We start from the raw sequence: 23,507 nt of genomic DNA on the forward strand, positions 1-23,507 counted from the left end.
GACCATTTCTTGTAATGTTAATAATTTTTTATTACTTGTTTTGAAAATACACAAAAGCAGTTTCAAACATAAACCGGTTAACAATTACCCCGTATAATTAATACTCCCTCCGTCCCAAAATAATAGTCCACAGACAAAAAACACACAGTTTAAGAAAACATTAATTACCAATAACTTTATTAAATGAAATGACAGTCTTACCCTTATGTTGCATTTAATTTTATGGTTGTTGTATTTAATTTTATGGTAATTTAACTAATAATGAGGGATATTATGGTAAAAGACATATTTATTTTTAGAAGTAGACAATTATTTTGGGACAAACCAAAAAAGAAACATGGACTATTAATATGAGACGGAGGGAGTATAACAAGTATAACAAATTTACAACTGTTTGAAGTTTCGAAATGAAGTTAATATGCATATATTAATTAGTATAACTTGAAAAGCACCGCTTGAGTACGTGCTTGGTAACAAATTTTAAAGCAACACTGAATGAGACAAGATACGTATAAAAATTAAAGAGCCATGCAAATCATATATGATGAATCAACTTTGCAAAGGACTAGGCTCGACAGAAGCGTATAAGAGGAGGTCAGGGTCACACTCGAGTATGTCCATTTCTTCTTGGCCCAGCATTACCCATGCTTCAACCCCATCACCGCTGCTTGTATCCATCAATATTATAATATTGGCATAAAGAGGAATATTGTCGTTAAAATTCCCATAGCATGACCACACTGGCTTTCCCCATCCAAAATCTGCTTCATATAACCCAGAATTACACATGCTACTAGACGAGTAGTAATCTGCATCATAGCGTGACATTTGACCCCCTAAACGTTTCATCCCATCAACAATATAATCACTCCCTTGTTCGCCTTTAAACTTCTCAAGAAATATACTGTCAACTTTCGCTATACCACCTTTAACGTGCCCAATCATCGTCTCCAATCTTAAGCTATCTTTTAACTCACAACTAGCTACACCTGTCCAACAAATGTTCCCAATCGCATTTTCAGGTAAAGGTGGCGTAAATCTTCCTCGTATATTCATGGCAAATTGCAAAATGGATGGTCTTTTTCCATGTAATGTCCTTGCAGCAGTTGTCGCGCACTTCCAAATCAGTGACGTCACTGCTACAACACGAGTGGAGGAGATAGATGATGATGCAGCTGCTTTCTCCTTTAGTGCTTGTAGTGCCGAGGAATCAAACCGAAATCTCTTGGTGGAACACTTTCCACTCTTCAACATCAAAGGCCTTACAGCTAAGAATGATAGAGGGCAAGATGCATTTGAAGCTGCTTTAGTGTTGGGATGGAATAGAGATGAAGAGACAAAATTAGGGTAAAGCATCTTCTGGGGATCTCCCTTTGCTGTAGACGCCCAAGCATTTAAGAACGTCGAGTATGTGCGACCATCAATAAGCTTATGCGAATTGTACATGGAAATAGCAACACCACCACAACTAAAGAAGTTCACTTGGATCATAACCAGATATTGTCCTCGTGTTGGTTCATTAGAATTTAGGGGGAGTAGCCCCTGGAGTAAATTGTAATCTGGTTTGGCTACAAAACTTGAGAGATCACCATCAACTTGTGTCTCGACATAATGCACACCTTCGTCATTACATTCAATATGGTTATCATCGATATACTTTCCTGCAAATGGGTAAAATCGAGTGAGTGTTTCCGACAATGAATCCCTTAAGAGTTTGGATCTTTCAACCACCAAGTTGTCGATGCTGATGTTGATGTTGGTGTTTCCATTAGCATTGTTTGGATAAAAGAAAATAAATGGAACGTAAGAGGGAATGTTGATTTGATCCAATGCAGAAAGCTTGTATAATCGGAGTTCATGGGGAGTTGGCTTAGCAGGCTTCACATGTTGTATAGAAATAACACGGATTCCACTTTTGCTCTTTTCTTGGACACTTTTAACACCACCATGCGTCTGCGAAAACTTGAATCTGCATTATAAAACATGAAAAATAATTGTCTTATATTCAAAAGAATTAATGAACCCTATTTGCAACCAGAAACCAAGTTCAATTAATTTTTAATCACAAAGAAGAGTGCACGTACTCTTGAGGTATTGGACTTGGTCGTTGAGTTGAAAAGAACCGAGGTTCATAAGAACATTGCTTCGTAGTAATGAGATATGCAGCAAGTAATCGTTCACGCACAAGAAGAGGCTGCTTGGATGCCTTTGAGGAGACCAACAAGCTACCGAATAGCCTTATCATTTTCACCTGAAAGCCTTTTCAACTAGACTGTATGTAAGATGTTGATGCTTTGTTTCTTATTTGAATCTCTATATATAGGTAAATGTATAGGAAGTTACTATAAAAAGAAAAAAAAACAGAAAGTTTGTATCCCATCTTGAATGATTGCGTGTGTATAACTATATCAATTATTATGTGTGTAACTATATGAAGAAAGTTTGTGCCACATCTATGATTGCGTATGAATATATATATATATATATATATATATATATATATATATATATATATATATATATAACTATATTAAGAAAGTTTTCTCACATCTTAGATGAGTGTGTAGCATGCCTACAACTATATAATAAATGTGTGCATATAACTATATTTTGAATGATTGTGTATGTATAACAAAGAGTATATTACTAAAAAGTGAAAATCATATATATGATTATTGTAGCACCTTGAAATCTTTAACGATTTACTTATCCCAACTAATTCCAAGCAATTACCCAGTAAATTTTCTAATATAATCACATACATATTATTGATTTGTTTGGTTTTGGTTGGATTTTAGATGAAAACCACCTAAATCAAATCATATGTTTTTAATCGATCAAAATTCAATACCGCTCTTTTAGCAAATATATTATATTAAAATGGTTGTTAGTAGATTATTTTCACCCATCACAATTATTGATTTCGTTTTTACAGTATATATTATTGTTTTTATGGTAGATTATTTTCTCTTCATTAAATAATTCAAGATTAATAAAAAAAAAAATCACATCCACCCCTTAGATTTGTAATGACGTCGCCAAGTAACCCTTTTATTTATTAAGTTTTTAATTGTTTTTTTTTTGAAGTGTCATCTATTTCTAAAAAACTTCTTAAATCAACTTATGAACTTGAACCATCAAGCTCAACGATAAAATGCAACATCAGATCCCCGCTTGATTGGAATTAATAAAGGACGTTATAGTGTTGGTCCCTTTGGTTTGGATACATTCATACTTTTGGTCTAATTTGTGAAAAATGTACAAGACGTATCCCCGTGGTTTGGAAAACTACACATATGGTCCCTGGTGAAAATAAAAATACAATTTTACACTTTTTAATTTCTTTTTCCTTTTACCTATTTACAATACTTAATAATTGAAAATTAATAAAGGACCACTCACCCCACCCCATCCCAACCCTTTTCCTCACCCCCACCCATTCACCTCTTTCTTCTACCCCTCAATTGAAAACCATAATTGCATTCAATCTCATTTATAATATTTAATAGAGTAATAGACAATTTATAGAGAAAACTTTAATAGTTAATGATGGGGGTTTGGTGGGTGGCAGTTAACTTGTTGCACCACCACCATTTCAATGTATCAATTGTCGAGAAGGAGGGGCATGAGGGAATATTGCTAATGATAGTGATGAAAACAAGAAAGTAGGTTTTAAAATGTGTGAGAATTTAAGGTCTTATTGTGGTGGGGATACAATCGAAGATCCTATGGTGGATGCCAGTGATGCATATGTATTTACTACCTTTAACAGGTATTTAATAGGAAAAGTAACAGTTTTAGTCCCTGAATTTCTCATCTTGTTCCATAATCTACTCCTTCATATCATTTATTTAATTCGTACTTTGTGAGATTCCATTTTGTCTCCTTGAACTTCTATAAGTTCTCCATTTATTTAATTCTAATTATTTTAGTATACTCAGGTAGGCACATAGTCACAACAAGTTAATGATATTTTTCTAGATAACATGATCATTTTAAGTTACACGCAAGATATAATTAAGCATAAAATGACAAAAAAAAAAAAAAAAAAATCAAAGGGACAAGTTTATTAACATGTCGGTGAGTTAATTAGAAATAAGTGCTACATTTCTTTTATATCTCAAGTTTGATGCATGAATCATAAGATTGTTTGACTAGAATTATTGAGAATCTATTTATATGCTCTATATATTTAATTATTTATACATTCATGTTTCAATAGGTTGCTCTATTCTCTCCTTTTCAAACATCAAAGACGATGCTTAATCTTAAAGTTGGTGAGGAGTTTTGTATGTTAGTTTCTACTTTCCTCATGCATATCATCCAAAACATTTCAAAAATCCAAAAAAAAAAAAATATTTTCTTATTTTCACTTTTAAGTTCATTCATTTCAAAGCATCAAATAAATCAAAAAAATATTTTTAATTTTTTTCCACAATTTCTTTGCATTTCCTATTGTTAATCATCAAAACAATTACAAAAAGATTTTATTTTCAACCTATTCTTAGTTTGTATTCCATCTTAAAAACTTATAAAAATTCCAAAAAGATTTTATGTTTTTAGCATTTTTATCTTTCCGCATTGTAAAAAAAAAAATCAATCCAAGACAACCTAACCTTTTTACAAAAACAGTTGAGTTGGTATTTGAGTCGTATGCCTTTGAGATTAGACATGCTCGTTTTTTTCAATAAAAATTTAAAAAACAATCTAATCACACACGGACACGTCTTCTGAAGCTACTCGTGCAAAACAAAAAATGAAGGTGTTGTCAACACTGAAACATAATAACAGGTATACGTTAGCCCTTGGAACGCACAACCGGTCTTATGATTCGTTATTGCTCAATCAAACCTAAACTCCAAATTCAATAAATAAAAGAAGGAATAAAAAATTTTCAATGACCCGAACCTTCCAACGCTCTAAAAACTCCTTTCTACCTATTACCTTTTAAGTATCTTGCTTGAGGACATAGTTTCTAACTATACTTACGGGTCCTTGCGTGTTTACATCAGTCACCTGAAAAATACCTTAGAAGTCTCTAACGGTAATAGACCGTGAGATGTCCTAACAATAGAAAAAGTCAAGGACGAAAGTATAAAGAATTAAGCCAAAAAAATAAAACAAAAAAATGTTTTGATCAAGTAAATAAGTGGATAATTCCACAGTTTCGAGTCAATAAGTGGATAATTCTACAATTTCGAGTCAATAAGTGGACAATTCCACAGTATCGATTCAATAAGTGGATAATTCCACAACAACTTGAATTGCATAAATAAATACATTTAAAAACTTGGCTGTCAAAAGATTCCCTTAGACTTGGACTTGAACTTATAACATTAGGACTGATTGTTAACTACTTTGACTGGTGTAAGTGGTATGAAACAAGCAACCAATTTGGGTAAATCCTAAGGAATTTTTAGTAAAGATTTTTTAGAAAAAGATTGTTGTTGATCAAAAAATAGTTGGATTCGGTCATTGTCATGTTTTGCAAAATGATGATTGAGCATATTTTTCATCATATATATTTTTCACGAGAGTAAGACCATAATTTGTTCCATATATATGCTAACCCAATACCGATAAAAATGAACAAGTGTTGTAACTTGTAACAACCCGAAAATTTTAGATCAAGCAAGGTCTAAATCTTAGATGAGTATAAGTGAAACAACATTGCAAGCTTGATGCATTATATCATCTAAAGCCTTGAGAGCATGTTTATAAGCTAATAACTAAGTGTAGATGGGAACCTATGTTGATTTATGTTAATGAAAGTCAACATAAATCAAAAGGATAAACTTAAAACCATAAAATATCACACTACATTGGAGTTTTCGGCCTAAGGAATCTAATTCCATATCAAAACCGAAAACACATGCTTTTGGATAGCCAAAAACCAAAAACCCTTTTGTATTTGACTTAGGGCCGAAAACCCTTTTCTATTTGACCTAGAACCGAAATCACTTCCTTTTTGGAAGTATAGGACCTAAAACACTTAGTTTAAGGCCTAATAAGACCGAAAACTACCCCTATATATAAGTGTATGTCCGCAAACTCAATTAATTTCTCACAAATGTCATCTGAAGGTCGATCTTGTGGTTCAATTAAAAGTCAGTGAAAAGTGCATACTCACCCTTTCAGGAGATGCTATTGTGGTTTAGAAGCTCGATTTGTTTCATTTCTCACAAATGTCGTCTGAAGGTCGATCTTGTGGTTCAATTAAAAGTCAGTGAAAAGTGCATACTCACCCTTTCAGGAGATGCTATTGTGGTTTAGAAGCTCGATTTGTTTCCTTAATCTGTGTGTTTTTTTGTTTGTGGACAATAATTTTGGGACGGATGGAGTATAATGATTTTCTTATAATTTTCTCTAGTAATAATAATATTGGATTAGTCTCATAATATATCTCAAAAAATTGATAAAAATTTAAAATTAGGGTTTGTGTAGTGTTTTAGGAAATTGTTTGGAATAATATCCAAACCTTTGTAATTGGTAAAGACTGGTTATAAATGGAATAATTATCATTAGTTACTGGTTCTATCTCATGTTTATATAATGTAAGTGTCATGGATATATGAACTTGTTTGACCTATGAATGATAAATTACAACAATAGAAAATAATGACAAGAATCAATCTAACAAATATTACGTAGAGACCTTATCTTTAAATACTGAAACCAAACCATATGATGAAGAAGAGTTCTGAGCATATGGCTATAAAAAAAATTGCAAGGTATTAAATAGTTTCTACTCTGTAAAACCTTACACAGCAAGTGTTGCACGTAGATCAGAACAATTAGTCTTCCAAAATCCAATCTTGTCATGTTTTCTGTCATACATAACAAGAGTATTGCGAAAAATAATGCCTGCATGCATTGCAACAAACATATAATAATCAATCACACAAAATTTTCATTGATAGCAACAAAATTAAAACCCGTATAATATATACTCCATTAAACTTAAATTACCTCCAAGCATAGTCGTTGGATCCTTTCCATTTTGAAAAATCCCCAAGCAATATGCACCATGCACCTTTGAGTGCTTCACAAATATCACACACCTCAGAATATTTAGCAAACAGACACCATTAATGTTTGATGAATTTGATTTTCTAAATATTGGAATAATTGCTTACTCTGAACAAGTAGTTCTCTGGGGTTAGTAAGAGCTTTTCTCCCTTCCCAAACACCATTTCAACAGAAGGAAAGCTCTTCACGAGCTGTGAAACATCACTGGAATAACATTATAACAGATTAACAGTCCTCTGTACTTCCTATTTATATACTTGAATGCGATATATAATTACTGAAATACCTTCCAGCACCAGAAAAGCAAATGTCATCATAAGTTGGATCAGGACCTTTTATCTGTTTGACAGAATGGACTTCATTCATGATCTGCATATCCAAGATTTGAAACTTAATAACTATATATAGGAGTGAAATTAAGAAGACTAAAGAATCTTACAGCTTTCTTAAATGCAAGAAAAGCTGCTTCAGGTAGGTAACCATATGTTGTTCCACTGTCTAAAACCGTTCCAAGACTTCCATTAAAAACACTCTGACTCAAAGGTAACCGCTTTCCAGCAACATGTAACTCCTTCAGCTCAATATTGTAATATGGGCTGTTGATGCATCAAATGTAATGTTATTATGTTAAAAAAAAAAAAAGTGAAATTTATAGATATAAAGCATACCTACGAGTAGGGTTTGAGTAGGAATAGACCATTCCTGAGGGAGGTGAAATGTCACCAAGAACCATGGCACCACCAACAATATCCATTCCACCATAACACAAAGAGAAGGAATCACTGATTACACCTCGGTCAACAAGTTGGTCAACTAGACTCGGATAACCACGACCCAAACCTATTATTCCATCTGCATGTTGACTGTAGAGATCACCAGTTTCCACATTTTCACAACCGAAAATGGCACGTTGAGGTGAAACTTCACTTTCGTTGCCAAATGATATGATGTCTTCACCAAGAACACCACTGCTAGTACTGAATTCAGCGTATACATTTTCATACACACATTGCTTTTTGTCCTTGTCACATGTGCAATTCTTGTTGCACTTCACAGATTTGTAAGTGCTGGATGACTTTGGATCAAACTTTGGATCCTGTTATGTTCAATAATTAACTTTCAGAACCTTAACAAGAAATACATGATATCACGTAAATATGTAAAAAGGAAAGAGTACCTCATGATTGCCACATTCTTTACAAGTAGAACATGGAACATAGGTAACAGTACTCCCTGTGTCCACAATAAGAGCAAACTTCTTCGGTGGAGATCCAATCCACAGCCACGTTGTGTAATACCTAATAAACATCAATTCAATAAATCAAGTATGAAGATTGAAGTGATCCGAAGTGACTTCTGATCATTGTTAATAGATCGAGGAAATTAATCGATACCCGTCGATGATGAGATCATCATGGAGAGCCATCCGCGCGTTGCGGCGATGAGCGTCGGATTTCTGGAGGTGGCGCTGGGATTTGCCGTCGCCGGAGAACGAAGAGATCGGGGAGGAGTTAAGAGGAGAAGGAAAAAGAGGTAGAAACATGGTTTGACGATTGGAACCAGCATTCGGAGGATGGAGAATAGTAGTTCTTGGATCATCAACGACCGCAGAAACAAACACAGACGACCATAGATTATTAAACAGAACAAAACTCGACAGGATCAGGATAGCAGTAGTAGACGAGGCCAATGCCCCGGTGAATCGTGCCATAATTCGTTAATCACTGAACTGTTGCGTCTGTGGATCGAGAAAAAACGAAGAAAATGACCATATATATGTCGCTCTTACTCTCTCATGAAGTTGTAGAGTTCCGATGGAGTTATCGGTGACTGTGAGTAACGTTTTCCCGCTGAAAAGCTATTTTAATTCTCATTCGAAAGTGCCGGCGACGACGTTGATCGGATCTAGGCGTGACATGAATACGTGGATCGGATCGTTCTTAAACAGATAATGATGCACAATATTCCTTCACGTGCTTTCTCTCTCTTCACCATCACTTTTGTTTTAGGTAGTGCTCGATATTATAATTAAACTAACGCTTCTCGATTAACAAAATGGGCACGTTTTTTTTTTTTTTTTTTTTTTTTTTTTTTTGGTTTTTGAAAGCTAATCATTCTCTCCAAAACACCACATTTTCTCTAAAAAATAGAATTCAAACTAGTGATGAAACCCCGCGCTGCGAGGATTGGAGGCCGTCGATTATTATAGAAGCTTGATGTTTTTTTTTGGATGTTTCATCATTTACAAAAGAGCCAAAAGAAATAGGAAAATAACAACTGAAAATTTTAACCAGCATACTCCAATGAGCATTGTCAAGAACCAACACAATGAAAAGTTGAACCTTCATCAATGGTTTTCTTAATCATGTTTAGTTACCATTGTCCAGCAGACCTTCCCTCAAGACAAACCTGCATTTTGAATGGAAAAATAAGTAAAATAAAGATTCAAGTTATAAAAGTAGAAAACATTTGAATGACTCAAGAATACACAAACAAAAATATCAGTATAAATATCCAAAAATCTTCAAACATGCAAGAAACAGGCCATTTGATTCAAAAGTAGGTTCAAACAATCAAAAATGAGAAACATGGAAGAAAGCAACAATAATCACCCCTAATCACCTTAAATACATTTACAATTGGTTTTGATGGGTTGGCATTACACCTCGGAGGATTCAACCTAAGAACATGGTCAGCAAACGGTTTATAAATCTGAACACTTTATATTTCTGTCATTCAAGAAACCAAATTGTTGCGAGATGCTTGTAAAAGGAATGTAGGTAAAAATGTCAAATGACTGAACTACCCTCATGAGAAAATGTCTGAAAAAGCTAGATTTGATTACCTGTATAAAATCGGGGACTGAAAGAAGTGGCTTGCCTCCAGCCTTCTAATTTGTAACCTGTAAAACCAAAAATTCTTCAATTTGCACAATCATGTGTAAACTGTAATAGGGAAAAACTAAACCTAAAGCACAATAACTTGTGTACTTGTATTAGAAGCATAATAAGTGCAAAGATAACCTTTGCAACTTCTGTCAAAAAATTCACACTAATAGCATTAAAGCTCAACTTCCCATCCATCTTACATATGTACACCAAAATTGGCTGTGGGAAAAAAAAAGAAAGTATGTAAGCTAATGAGCAACTTGAACAGCTTCAATGGAATGAATATACATGGTATGACTGGAAGAGAAGAAATGAAGAAGGAAGAATCACCTGTAATCCAACTAAGATACAATCACCAACTACCAAGAAAACATTAAGAGTTCGATGCTTCTTTGATAGTTTACTCTGATGCCTATCATGACTGGTGTAAAAGTGAGGGTGTTTTTCAGGAAAAAAACCTTTAATGGGGTCAATATCAAGTGCTTAGCCAATAAAATAAAAAAGAAACAGTCGCTTACTCGTATGGAATCAACCAACAACACTATAATTCACCAAAACTACAAACAATCAATGAAATCTGATCAAGTAATAAGAAATCATTAAATTGCTGAGGTCTAATAACCTAAAATGATTTTTAATATGGTTACCCAAGGTCTAGTAACATAAGTTGATTTAAAAAACTAATATGATGATTATAGATGATGGATGAATCAGATATAAGTAAACAAAAAAAATGTACCTTTTGTGTTGTTTCATCAAAATTGTAAACCTGCAACAAAATCAGAAATTAATTGAGTGAAAAGGTACCAATCCCACACCAGAAACTCACTATAGTTGAATATATTTATACAATAATATGGCAACATTTCGATTGTGTAATTAAAAAACTTAAATTGCTTGAAGTGATGGAAATTATTGAGTTGCTAACCAATGTTTGTTGTCAGGTTTACTGTCACTTAGGTAAGTTCATTGCAAAATATCAACAAAATATAGTCAAAGAAAGAAAAAAAAAATAAAAAAAAAAGAGTTTTTTTGCCAAACATGGAAGAGATGATTATGTTTTTCTTACTTGGTGATGAAATGGAAGCTAACACTCCATCCTTTGTAAACCTGCAAAACAACCCATATGCAACTATTAAAACTACTACATGCCTGTACGTTTATGTATGTGTGTGTGTGTGAGAGAGAGAGAGTCAATTTCAAGTGGAAAATTAGAGGGAAAGCGAAAAAGAGTAATCATCGGCCGGTATAGTTTCTATCTTTGATCCAGTTATTGGAATTCTTCTGCCTTCTCGTTTTGATCTGGTTCTAAGTCGGGGAAAACGGTCAACACCTTGATGTAGATCAAAGAGAGCGTCTTAAACATTCCTCCATGTAGCCATAATAAAACAAACATATTAACCAATAAATTATATCTAAAGTATATTTGAGAAAATTTCAGCAGATTGCCCAGAATTGGAGGAACATAAACAACTAATGAATAAGTTCATGAATAATAATTGTAATTAAATTAAAAAGAATAACGATAGATTTACCTTCGGTTCACCCAGCGCAAACATATTCTCTTCAATTTCGGAAATTTCCATGATTTACGTTGACAAAAATATGAGTTTGTTGACTTTAGATAACCTGAAATGATTAGCATACGATAGCAATTACATTTCCGTTAGCTCAGTAAGAAAAATCAAGGAAAATCATGAATATGATAGAATCACCAGATATTTTGTTTTGAACCAAATAACGACGAATTGAGGGGTTGAACCAAATTTAAAAAAAAAAATAATTAAAAACAATTATATGAACTCAGAAAACAGGAAACTACATAAATTTTATCAGTAAATTACAAAAAAAAAAAAAAAAAAAGAATTTGACAACAACCAATTTGGAAAAACTTGATCGGTAAATTACATCAAATAAAACCAAAAATAAACAAATACTTCAACCATTGCTAGAAATCTCTTCAATGAAGGATACAAAGAAAACATAAACAGGGTTTTCAAATTTAGTACCCAAGCATAACTGACCTTGCAAAGAAGATTCATCTGACAAAATTATATGGATGCCATTGAAGGAGAAGACGATGTGAATATGGAAGAAGTAGTTGGGCGGCGATTGTGGGCGGATGATGGAGCGGTAAGCGATGAACTGGGTGTCGGCTGAAGTCAGCAGTCGGCTTGTGACCGTCCTTCCCCTTTTGTTGATGGTAGCGAAGGACAAATACCTGGGATTGGATCTTCGGTTAGACGCAGAGCATGAATCGACACTCTTGGCTTGTCGGTTTTCTTGGTTTAGGGGAAATCGCCAGCAAAGGCCGATAAGAAGTCAGAAGCGGAGATGAGGCGGTAGAGGATCCGGAAGAAAATGAAGCGGTGGAGAGGACACTGATCTAAATTGAATGGGGGTAAAGAGCCGACTCAAAAATCGATGAAAAAAGCGGTGCTTACCACATGTATGGACACCGATCTTATTCTTATTGGCCTACACGGACGTTTTAAAAAAAAAATTAAAATAAAAATCAAAGTGGTCCAATCAGAAACAACTCCTGTTCATGGTGTAGTTTAGAATTAGTTTATATATAAATAACACGTTTATTATATGGGCTCCTCATCTTAGACTAATATAAATAATAATCATTAGATTTTAAACTTTGGTTACCATTTCAAACATGGATGAGTTTTGAACTAATAATACCCTAAGATAGAGATGTGATACATAGATCCATATAATAAACATAAAACATGTAGTTATTTGGTTGAGTAATTTCAAACTTGTGTTTTGTATTTGAATTAAAATTTGTGCCTAATAAACTAATTATGAAGTATGTACACTCCATAACTTATTCTACACCATGTAAAAATAATAATGCATAAATCTAGCCAGTGCCGGCCCAAGCCCAGGGCGAGCTGGGCCACGGCCCAGGGCAGCAAGGTATAGTGGGGCATCAATTGAAAGCCTGTTTTAATGTTATTGTATATTGGGCTTCAGTAAAATATGAAGACAGGCAGGAGGCGGGCAACCTAATTACACAACACAGATGCATATCGCCTCTTCAGTTCATCTTCGTCTCTTCAATCTAAAGCACACGTGACACGCCAATTCGCCAAAGATGAAGAACACGAGGCGTCGGGGGCGTCGAATGGAGAGAATCAAAGGACCGTTACAGTTTATACCCTTGGCTATATCGATCGACGATTCGAAGATCGCCCACAAGTCATCGCGCTCCGCCTCTCTCGCTCTCGTCCACAGTCGAAACTCGAAAGTCCACCTGAAGACTGAAGTCCTTTCTCTCGTTAGTCGTTACAGTTTACACCCTTCACCCTTCAGCTTTCAGCCTTTCTCTCGCCCTTTCTCTGGTTAGCTTCTTGCCTTCTCCTATTTTCTTTCTTTCTGAATCGATCTCTAGTCCTCTATTATTTTAAAGCTGTAATACTAATAGTTTATCTATTGCAGCAAATCTATTGTGTTAAAGTGAAGATTCAAAGGTGCCAAATTGGGATTCATTGAATTTGTCCTCCTGAAGTCCCAATCCTGTAATCCAGTAAGTTTTATTTATTATTTCAAGTTTCTTGCATAACCTACTTAAAATTTCGAAAATCTTACAGTGATTACAGGTTAAAATTTATGAAATTTCAGTTTTCTTATATAGGTTACTGCCCAGGGAAGGGAAATTTCGATCAAGTTGAAGTTGCAGACTTGCAGTCTTGTTCATTGTGAACTACACTAAGCAGTCTAGGTAATTCTTTTTTTCTATTTTTTGTAACTATTCTGATAAACTGTTGTATTTTTTTATAAACTGAAACTGTGGTTTTATATAAACTTCATTATATAAACTGTTCTGATAAACTATTGTATTTTTTTATAACTGTTCTGATAATAGTCTAAGCTTCATTATATAAACTGTGGTTTTATATAAACTGTTGTATTTTTTATATAAACTGTTGTATTTTTTTTTGAATAATGATATGGTTTTCTGAATTCTAAATAATTTGTTATATATAATCAGAAATTAAATATTGATATGTAAATTATGAAGTTGAAAAAATTATGTGCTTTTTATTTTTGAATAATATGTTGTTAGATTAATTTCTGAAAATCTAAAGGATACTATTTCTTTTTTTTGTTTAGGTTGTGGATACATATTGATAACTTCAAGTTGTGGATACGGATTGCTAAGTAACATCAGGTTGTATCCTTCTTTGTTATTACCACATTTTTTACTTTTAATTTTTTGGTGAAGTTTAAATATGTTTCATAGAAAATAGCCATCTGGTGCTCAAAATAGAAAAAGAAAACAAAGAGAACAAGATCTTACTAATAAATTACAAGGATCTTTAAATAAGTATTTTTTTTAGAAGTGAAAATAATCATGAAAATTCTAATGATGTTGAAACTAATGATTTTGTTGATAATTCTAAAGGTCCAATTGAAACTTCTAATGAACCTATTGAAAATTTTAATGATCTTGAAAATAATGATTTTATTGATAAATCTAGTGATATTAATATTTTTGATCCAAGAGTATGGGATAAGTTAGATTTAAAAATGAAAGATTTGCTTGTAGAAAAATGGCCTATTAGGGAAATTGAAAATTACAATTTTTTTCCAAAAGATGCATTAGGTAGACATTTTTCTTGTGAATTTTATGTTCGTAAATTAAGAAATGGTGACTCTTATGATAGAAAGTGGTTGGTGTATTCGAAAGAACTTGATAAAGTGTTTTGTTTTTGTTGTAAGTTATTTAAAACAGCTCGATCTAGAAGTAATTTGGCAACCGAAGGAATTAATGATTGGAAACATCTTAGTGAAAAATTGAATGAACATGAACATAGTTCTGAACACATGATTAATTTAAAAACATGGACACAAACACGACTTAGGTTAAGGAAAAATGAAACAATTGATAAAGAGTTACAAGAAAGAATAAAAAAAGATATTCAACATTAGAAAGAAGTTTTGATAAGAATTATTGTTGTTGTAAAATGTTTAGCTGAATATAACTTGGCTTTTCGTGGAGCTAATGAAAAAATATATGAGAAATCTAATGGTAACTTTTTAGGTGTACTTCAAATGATTGCTGAGTTTGATCCCGTAATGAAACACCATTTTCAACTTATTCAAGAAAAAAAAGTCATTTTCATTACCTTAGTCATAAAATTCAAAATGAATTAATTGAAATGTTGGCATCCGAAGTAAAAAGTGCAATTATTAGAAAAATAAAAAATTCAAAATATTTTTCGATAATTCTAGATTGCACTCCGGATGCAAGTCGTAAAGAACAAATGACTTCAATTATTAGATGTGTTGATGTTACAAGTGTTCCAATAAAAGTTGAAGAGTTTTTTTTAGAGTTTTTAATTGTAGAAGATACATCTGGTTTAGGACTTTTTAATGTGTTACAAAATGCTTTAAAATCTCTTGACTTGGATATAAATTGTATCCGAGGACAAGGATATGATAATGGAGCAAATATGAAAGGCAAACATCAAGGTGTACAAAAAAGACTACTTGATATAAACTCAAGAGCTTTTTATATGCCTTGTGGATGTCATAGTTTAAACCTAGTTTTGTGTGATATGGCAAATTCTTGTCATAAAGCTAAATCTTTTTTTGGTACGTGTCAAACAATATATAATGTTTTTTCTAGCTCCACACATAGATGGAGTGTTTTACTTGATCATGTTGATGAATTAACCCTAAAATCATTATCTACTACTCGTTGGGAAAGTCACATTGAAAGTGTTAAAGCAATAAAAACTCAACTTTTTGAAATAAAAGAAGCATTAACAAAATTAGCTCAAGTGAGTGATGATGGTAAGGTTTGTAGAGATGCGGAATCACTAGTAAATGGTGAATTTTCTAATTTTGAATTTATTTAAGTTTAGTGATATGGCATGAAATTTTATATAGAATTAATTTGGTAAGTAAAAAATTACAATCCAAAGATATGATTCTTGATGTTGCAATAAAAAACTTAGAGGGATTAGTTAATTATTTTGAAAAATATAGGGAAAATGGGTTTAACTCTGCTATTAATGAGGCTAAAGAAATAGCAGAAAATATTGGAGTTGAACCAAAATTTCCTATCAAACGTGTTCATAGTAGAAAAAAACAATTTGATGAAATTCCAAATACCGAAAGAGAACAACAATCTTCTCAAGAAAATTTTAGAACTGATTATTTTATTGTTATAGTAGATATGGCTCTAAATCAATTGAGAAGTAGATTTGAGCAAATGCAACATTTTGAATCTATTTTTGGATTTTTGTTTGATGGTTTAAAGTTAAAATCCTTATTTGATGATGAATTAAAAAAATGTTGTAAGAAACTTGAAACTAGTTTGACAAATGGTGAAGACCTTGATATTGATGGAAACGATTTATTTATTGAGTTACAAGTTTTGCAGGAAATGTTGTCGGATGAAGCATACAAAGGTGAACTTCCTTGGACAGCCATTCAAATTATGGAGTTTGCAAAGGAAATGGACATGTTTCCCAATGTGTTGGTGGCATATAGGATTTTGTTGACGGTACCGGTCACGGTTGCTTCCGCGAAAAGAAGTTTTTCGAAATTGAAGTTATTGAAATCATATCTTCGGAGTACCATGACTCAAGAAAGATTAAATGGATTAGCAATTTTGAGTATTGAAAGTCAATTCCTACGAAGTTTTGATTATGATAAAATCATAGATGTTTTTGCTTCAAAAAATGCAAGGAGGCATCGTTTTAGATAGATTTTATGTATACTTTTGTTTGTGTAACCTTGTTTTCGTTTGACTATAAAATTTATTTCATTTTTGCTATTTTTTTTAATTAAATAAAGGCATAATTTAGAATCTCGCCCCAGGCATTGAAAATCAATGGACCGGCCCTGAATCTAGCAAATAAACTCTCAGATACATAGTTTTCCAACTAGAATGAATAGTTAGAAGCTCATCAAACGGTTTCGAATTTGTTATTTATGTTTGGAACTCTAATTTAAATGCAATGTTGGACAAGAAGATGTCTTGAAATTCTACTTTTACTCAGAGATGTTCTTATCACAATATCCCTAACACATTATAATATTTAACTTTTATCATTTGATAGTCTCATAGAGTCGATGAAATGCTTGAAATCCTACATCACTTCTTTGTATGGACCGACATAGAATGATGCACTATAATTCATCATAGAGTATTCAAGCGCACATTCTATGCAAAAAGATCAAAAAGATTAGTGTGTCGTCAAACTCAATTGTTATGTTCACATTTTTCTTGCCTTTATAAATTTTGGTAACGAGCACTAATGTTTACATGCCCAACATGTTATGTTTTTCTTGTTTTTTATATTGACATTATAACGTCTCAAAAACCATAGTAAAATTTTTAATTTTTTAAACAAGATTTAAAGCCATTTTCATAAAAGTTAAACACAAGAAAGATAATTGTTTCACAAGGCTGAATCAAAAACAAAGTATCATATCAAAACATCTCTCAAATCATAAAGTCTACTGGATGATGTGTATAGTCACGCATTTGCTCTGCCTCGATCCTTAGAAGTATCTAAAACATTTTAAATCTACAACTATAAGTTAAAGCTTAGTAAGTTTCCCAAAATATCTCATACAACAATACACATACAATGCATGAAAAAAGGCCTAAAGCACTAGGTTGGACCGCTACATGGGCCTTACTATAACGATGGATTGTTCTCATTGGGTGTACAACAAGAAGTTGGATCGCCCTCCATGGGCATATAACATAAATTTAGACCACCCGGCTATTTTGGACTTCAGCACACAGCTGGACCACCTTAACCCATATACAATATGTCGACATACGCATATACCAAAAAACTACCAAACAACAACCACATGTAAGGGCTCAATCATCAATATATGATCTAAATCCTAATGTTTGATCTAAATTCAAACTTAGTCAAAAGTTAATGATCAAGGTCAACTGGTCGAGTCACCGCGTCGTGGTCATCCCATGGTTGCGCCGTGGTAACCCTCAGACAAAACAGTCACGGGTTTCATCATCCACCGCATCGTGGCAAGGCCTTTGTCGTGTCGCGGTAACATCCATTACAACTTAATTCATTAAGCTTTTACCCTTATTTCCAAAGGTCTAAATCTCATATCTAGATCGATTTAGACCATGCATGGATAATGTTTCCAACTTTATCCATTTCTAAACTTCTAAGAGCCTAGATCTCAAAACCTAACAACAAAGGACCCAAATAACCTAAAAGATCTATGCACGACTGATTTTTGAGCGAGCTTGCAACTCTATGGGACCCCAAGTTCCAAAAACTAGCATGATTCTCATCCAAGACCCTGGAATTGCTTCAAAATCCAAAGATTCACATTTCTCAACCAAAAAGGGACTTAAAAAGCAACTCATAAGATGAAAAGGTATGAACTTTAGACCATCTGGAGTCTATGAAGCTTGTAGAAGCAACCCCTCAATAGCAAACACTCCCCCAAATAGCTTGGATCACCTCCTTCTTCCTCAAAGAGCCTTGAAAAAGCCAAGAACACTCACTAACACACACATACACTAGGGTTACTCTCAAAGGGATGGAAGTTGGAGTTGAGAGCAAACCCAAATCATAAGGTTGCTTAAATAAGGCCTAATGCCCGAGACCTATGGTTTTGCACCCAAACTCCACTGTGTCGTGACCGCGTTGTGGTGGGAACAAACATGTGTCTCTTTAAATGGGTTGGCTACACCGTGGTGACTTTCATCATTGCGTTGCGGTCAACTTGAAGCCCTTAAATTTTGAAGATTTGAAATAAATAAGTTCCATGAACAATACTTGTAAGTAGATGTTGTAGACATTGTATTTTGATTTTGATATATCTTTACCATTGCCAAACTTTTTTTCATTTTATGTTCCCACCCTCAACACCCAACAATGAAATCGAATGCTTATACACATTCTTTTATTGAATATCCTCCACAAGGATCAGATCTCCCTTTCAAACGCAATTTAGTAGTTATGGATGAACTACTAGCTATTTCGCCAATTATAACATGACTAGCGCAAGGGCATGTCGATCAAACATTTCTTAATTTTCCTGTTTTATTTTCTCATATTTTTGCTTTTATAGAGAAGGAATTTTTTTTCCAGATAAAGATAAACTTTAAGTTGTATCTTTTAAAATCTAAACTCTTGGTCATCAAACTTGTTGAGGTTAACCTTTTTTTTTAGTCATAGCTTTGATATTAGTTCATAGGTATTATATCAACACACATACACACACAACTATAATATGCAAAAAAAACATATAACACACATGATTTTGAGAAAACACGGTATCATATAAACGAGATAAAAAGAGTTTATATTGATTCAATAATAAGGTGTAACTTCCAAAATTCTAGAATAAAATTTTCATTTTTAAAATAGAATAAACACCCATTTTATTAAATTTATAGTCAAGTCAAACCAATTGTTCATAAACCATAATTCAAAATCAGATTTATAAGGAAGACAATGCAAAATCTCGAATCATAAAATTGTTGATGTATATGTACAGTCCCGCCTTCACAATCCAATAAGTATCTGAAAAACATTTAATCCACAACTGTAAACACAAAGCTTAGTGACTTCCCCACAATATCACATACAACACATCATAATCAACTATGGGTTATCAACAACCTTGGGACTATCAGTTGTCCTGAGGACTATCAACAGTCCTAAATCTATTCTTAATAAAAGAGTGTTAAAACGGACACGTGTCATCTTTTAGGTCCTATGTCTTGCCACATGTCATTCCACCAGCTATTTAGTCCCTACTTTTCCCGCCCAAAAACTCACTGCATCATTCGACCATCAGCTCCTAAATATCAGCTTTTCTGTTTTGATTATTTGAAGGATTTTATCTTATATCCTAAATTATCCGCACTCAAAACCATAAAATCAGCAATTGCTATTTTAAATTTGATCTTATATCAAATATATACATCCAACGTAAAAGGAATGCAACAATGTATTTATACGAATTCATTAATTTTACAACTTATCTCTTTCAAATTCAAAAATATATATATTACGTTTGACTAAATCATATCAATGAAATTTAAATTATTTTGATTTACTATATCCCTTAAAATCTGCATTTATTTTTAAATATATTAATCTTATACCAAATATACATCATTTTCTTTTATTTATCGGTTATAAAAACCGAACCCCAAAACAAAATTATTTTCTCCTTGAAATTTCATCTTCTTTTGGCGTCTTTTTCTTTTCAGTCTGCTCCTGTTCAATCCATCCGGTATGTCGCTTTTTATTTTCTGAAAATACAATGAAAACTCCATTTATAGCATCTTACATTCATGTATATAACAAACAGTAACTATGTTTGAGTGTGTGTTATAGTCGAAAATCTTACTTTAAGAAAACTCCATTACATAGCATACATCAAAGTTTTCTGCAACAAAATTTTTTATTATTCCATTTCTTTACTCAAAGGGTAAAAAGGGAAATATATTGAACTTATTGTCTTATTAATGGTTGATTTGGATGCTTTTTGTGATTGCGTTTATGTTAGTGTATGTGTTTGTGTGACAGTCAAACAAAATTATTTTTTCCGTAATGAAAGAATGTTTAAGAAATTGCAAAAAAAAAAAATTCTGAAATTCTTCCTTTAATTTATAACAGAGTTTGATTTTTTCATATTTTACATTTTTCTAATCGAAGGGCAAAAATGACAGTTAATTTTTAATTTATAACAGAGTTTGATTTTTTTCATTTATAACATCATACTTTCTGTTTTAACAGTTCTATAACACAAATTTGTATTATTTGAATTTTATACTAAAAAAAATTATATATATATATATATATATATATATATATATATATATATATATATATATATATATATATATATATATATATATATATATAACTTTAGTTTTGGAACAGTTTTATAACAAATACACTTTACTTTAATCAAAGCCTAACAAATTTTAAATTTTTCTTTGTTTTTTTTTCAATTATATATATATTTTTTCTGTTATAACATTTTTATAACAAAAATTATATCATTTTGATAATTAAATTGTACTTTTGTTATTATACTATTTTGTATGGTAATGTCCTTTTATTGTAGTTTTTTTTTTTTTTTTAATATACATTAAATTTAATATCCTGCTTATCTTTTTTAAAACAATATTTATGATGTATAAATTGTTTTTTTAAATAAATATGTAGCTTTATTTCAAATATAACATCTTGGCTTTGGATGGATTTTTTTTGGGATTTCATGGTTTTGCTTATACTTTTTTTAGAAGTACATTGATATTTTTTATGGTTACTTTCAAAAGAGTCTTACCAGATTGACCTAATGCCATAGTTTCCAGTTTTGTAATTTGACGATTTTACCCTTTAGTGCATTTGTACATATTTGTGATAGTTTATTTATATTGTTTGCATTTTTATTATTTTCAAATTCAACTTTACAAAAATTAGTTAATAGACTTTTACTTTAATAATAATTCCCTAATAGCATTTTATACAAAAGTAAACAAGACATGTTTTGTAAACTTTTTTATGTCACTCTTTCCATTTTTTTAATTTTTCCATCTTTGTAATTTGATAATTTTACCCTTGCCGTAACATGCTATAATCATGGTAATTTATATTGTATTGTCTAAAAGATTAATATTTTACCTAATCGTACTTTAACATTTTTATACCAAAACGGAGTTTGATTTGGACAGAAAGGCTTTATATAATCACACCAAGATTAGAGATTCTTTATTGGACATGATTTTTTTTTCTCTTTTTCTATTAATTCCGAAATTCACTATTGATATCTTCAACCCCCAATGTTTTGTTTCTTTAGTCTCTCAGTTCAACATCGACTATCAATCAATGATTGATTCATTGTAAGTTTTTCTTCAACTGAAATTTCTTCTATTGTTGTATTTTCGTCTCTTCCTTCATCGATACAAATGGAGAAAGTTGTATACCCCTTTTAGAAATGAATACGATAGAGATGTTCCTGGTGGTAGCAGAAATATCTATGGAGGGATAATTTTAGGTCGGCATTTGTATTACAGCTAAAGGGGAGGGGGATGACCGATAAGTGTTTGGTGGATACTTCGGTAAAAAAATATTTTTTTTAATAATCTTAAAAAAAACAATCTATATATTAAATCAATATTTTAATATTAATTTGTGTACAAAATAACACTTGAAACAATCCTTAAAATACATTTTTTTTATCTTTTTTTCATTTTTTTCTAATAAAAGAATTGACATAATTTCGATTGCTATATATGAAAAGAAATATAAATAAAATAATAACCCATAACATAAAATTTATATATTGTATTGATTAAACTTTTATTTAAAATGACATAAAGTTTTTAAAATGTGATTTTATATATTATAATCTACAATTTTACAAGTCAATTTAATTTATATATCAATACACAATATTAACATTTTTAATTAATTTATACTTAACAACTACTTAAATATCGACAAAACATTTTAAATATTAATTAAAATCACAACTTATAAATTTAAAGACATATAATATGAATATGTAAGTTAATAATTGTTTGAAAAGTAATCGAGTATTCACCATGATTTAGAACTATAATTTATTTTCTATTTGATTATTTTATATAATTTATCGATTGAAGTCTATTCAAATTACAGGAGCTGTTAATTGTCTGTAACCCTTACATTCAAATTATTAGTTGTATGCTGTTTTATCCGTTCAAAGTAGAGAATGATTCAAAATTATTAATTTTAGATAGTGATGATAAACTAACAAATAAAATATTCAATGTTTTCGTAATTTTAAAGAAGTTTTTTAAAATTAATAAAACATTATATAATTTTATTAGTTATATCAATTTATATTTCTGTTTTATCTAAATTTATATTGCATTCTACAAAATGATAATTTTCTAACATATTTACAAATACAAATTGCCAATTAGATATTCAAACTATTATGTTTTCGTAATTTCAACCAATCATTATATCATTATGAAATTACTACAAAATGGTGCAGGAGCAGGTCGATGATGACACTGGGGAAGCCCAGTCAACCAAACACATTAGTTTACAACGAGAACAAGATAAAAAAATAGAGTCATTTTTTGGATGAAAATAAAGATTTTGACATAAAAAAAATGAATTAATTAAATTCAACGGAATTGAGAAAACAGTCCTAGAAACAGAATTCTTCTGCTTAGTCTTACTATGCTTTGGGATTTTTTTATAATATAAAAACTGAGTCAGTTTCTTATATTATAATGTTCAATAAATAAGTTATAATTTAATTGAAATTATTTTAAATTTCACACCCGTGGTGTCCACGGGTTATAACCTAGTATCACATATACCACACAATATAAGAAAATGTGGGTTATCAGCAACCCTAGGACTATCAGCAATCCTATGGGCTTATAACAACCTTATGGGTTATCAACAACCATGCGGACTATCAGCAGTCTTTGTGTTATCAGCAACTTCACAAACACACATAACAACAATCAACAAATAAGACACAGCTAGTCTAGCATGCACACCACTATGACATAAGTAGTGAAGTAAGAAGACTCGCCTGAAAAAA

At 31.8% G+C, this 23,507-nt stretch overlaps 3 protein-coding genes and 1 long non-coding RNA gene across 8 annotated transcripts; 1 reads left to right on the forward strand and 3 right to left on the reverse strand.

Annotated features, from left to right (window-relative positions):
* Positions 1-329: 329 nt before the first annotated feature.
* On the reverse strand, positions 330-2,301 carry LOC111902756 (stemmadenine O-acetyltransferase). Its single transcript, XM_023898564.3, has 2 exons — positions 2,085-2,301; positions 330-1,969 (listed from the first exon to the last, which is right to left on the reverse strand). The coding sequence occupies exons 1-2, from the start codon at positions 2,243-2,245 to the stop codon at positions 550-552; spliced, it is 1,581 nt and encodes a 526-aa protein (XP_023754332.1). The 5' UTR covers positions 2,246-2,301; the 3' UTR covers positions 330-549.
* Positions 2,302-6,566: 4,265 nt separating this feature from the next.
* Positions 6,567-9,032, reverse strand: LOC111902755 (aspartic proteinase 36). Of its 2 annotated transcripts, XM_023898563.3 has the most exons (8): positions 8,424-9,032; positions 8,207-8,327; positions 7,698-8,125; positions 7,469-7,625; positions 7,316-7,398; positions 7,137-7,233; positions 6,970-7,042; positions 6,567-6,864 (listed from the first exon to the last, which is right to left on the reverse strand). In XM_023898563.3, exons 1-8 carry the CDS (start codon positions 8,738-8,740, stop codon positions 6,761-6,763), a joined length of 1,380 nt encoding a protein of 459 aa, XP_023754331.1. In that variant the 5' UTR covers positions 8,741-9,032; the 3' UTR covers positions 6,567-6,760. The 2 variants fall into 2 exon arrangements, 1 of the variants encoding a protein (XP_023754331.1); XR_006188311.2 differs by lacking the exon at positions 6,567-6,864 and having other exon boundaries at positions 7,016-7,042; positions 7,137-7,220.
* A 105-nt stretch (positions 9,033-9,137) lies between these two features.
* Positions 9,138-11,739, reverse strand: LOC111902754 (uncharacterized). Of its 4 annotated transcripts, none has more exons than XR_006188820.2 (7): positions 11,453-11,738; positions 10,987-11,250; positions 10,657-10,686; positions 10,248-10,474; positions 10,053-10,136; positions 9,875-9,931; positions 9,138-9,438 (listed from the first exon to the last, which is right to left on the reverse strand). It is a non-coding gene; the product is annotated as an uncharacterized LOC111902754 (long non-coding RNA). The 4 variants fall into 4 exon arrangements; XR_006188819.2 differs by having other exon boundaries at positions 10,987-11,027; positions 11,453-11,733; XR_008230018.1 differs by having other exon boundaries at positions 10,248-10,686; positions 11,453-11,739.
* Positions 11,740-11,972: 233 nt separating this feature from the next.
* On the forward strand, positions 11,973-16,647 carry LOC111902792 (uncharacterized). Its single transcript, XM_052768995.1, has 8 exons — positions 11,973-12,050; positions 13,564-13,627; positions 14,043-14,100; positions 14,270-14,646; positions 14,905-14,961; positions 15,165-15,728; positions 15,825-15,834; positions 15,924-16,647. The coding sequence occupies exons 1-8, from the start codon at positions 11,973-11,975 to the stop codon at positions 16,645-16,647; spliced, it is 1,932 nt and encodes a 643-aa protein (XP_052624955.1).
* Positions 16,648-23,507: the final 6,860 nt, after the last annotated feature.

Source organism: Lactuca sativa, chromosome 2 (assembly GCF_002870075.4).
Source record: "Lactuca sativa cultivar Salinas chromosome 2, Lsat_Salinas_v11, whole genome shotgun sequence".
NCBI lineage: Eukaryota > Viridiplantae > Streptophyta > Magnoliopsida > Asterales > Asteraceae > Lactuca > Lactuca sativa.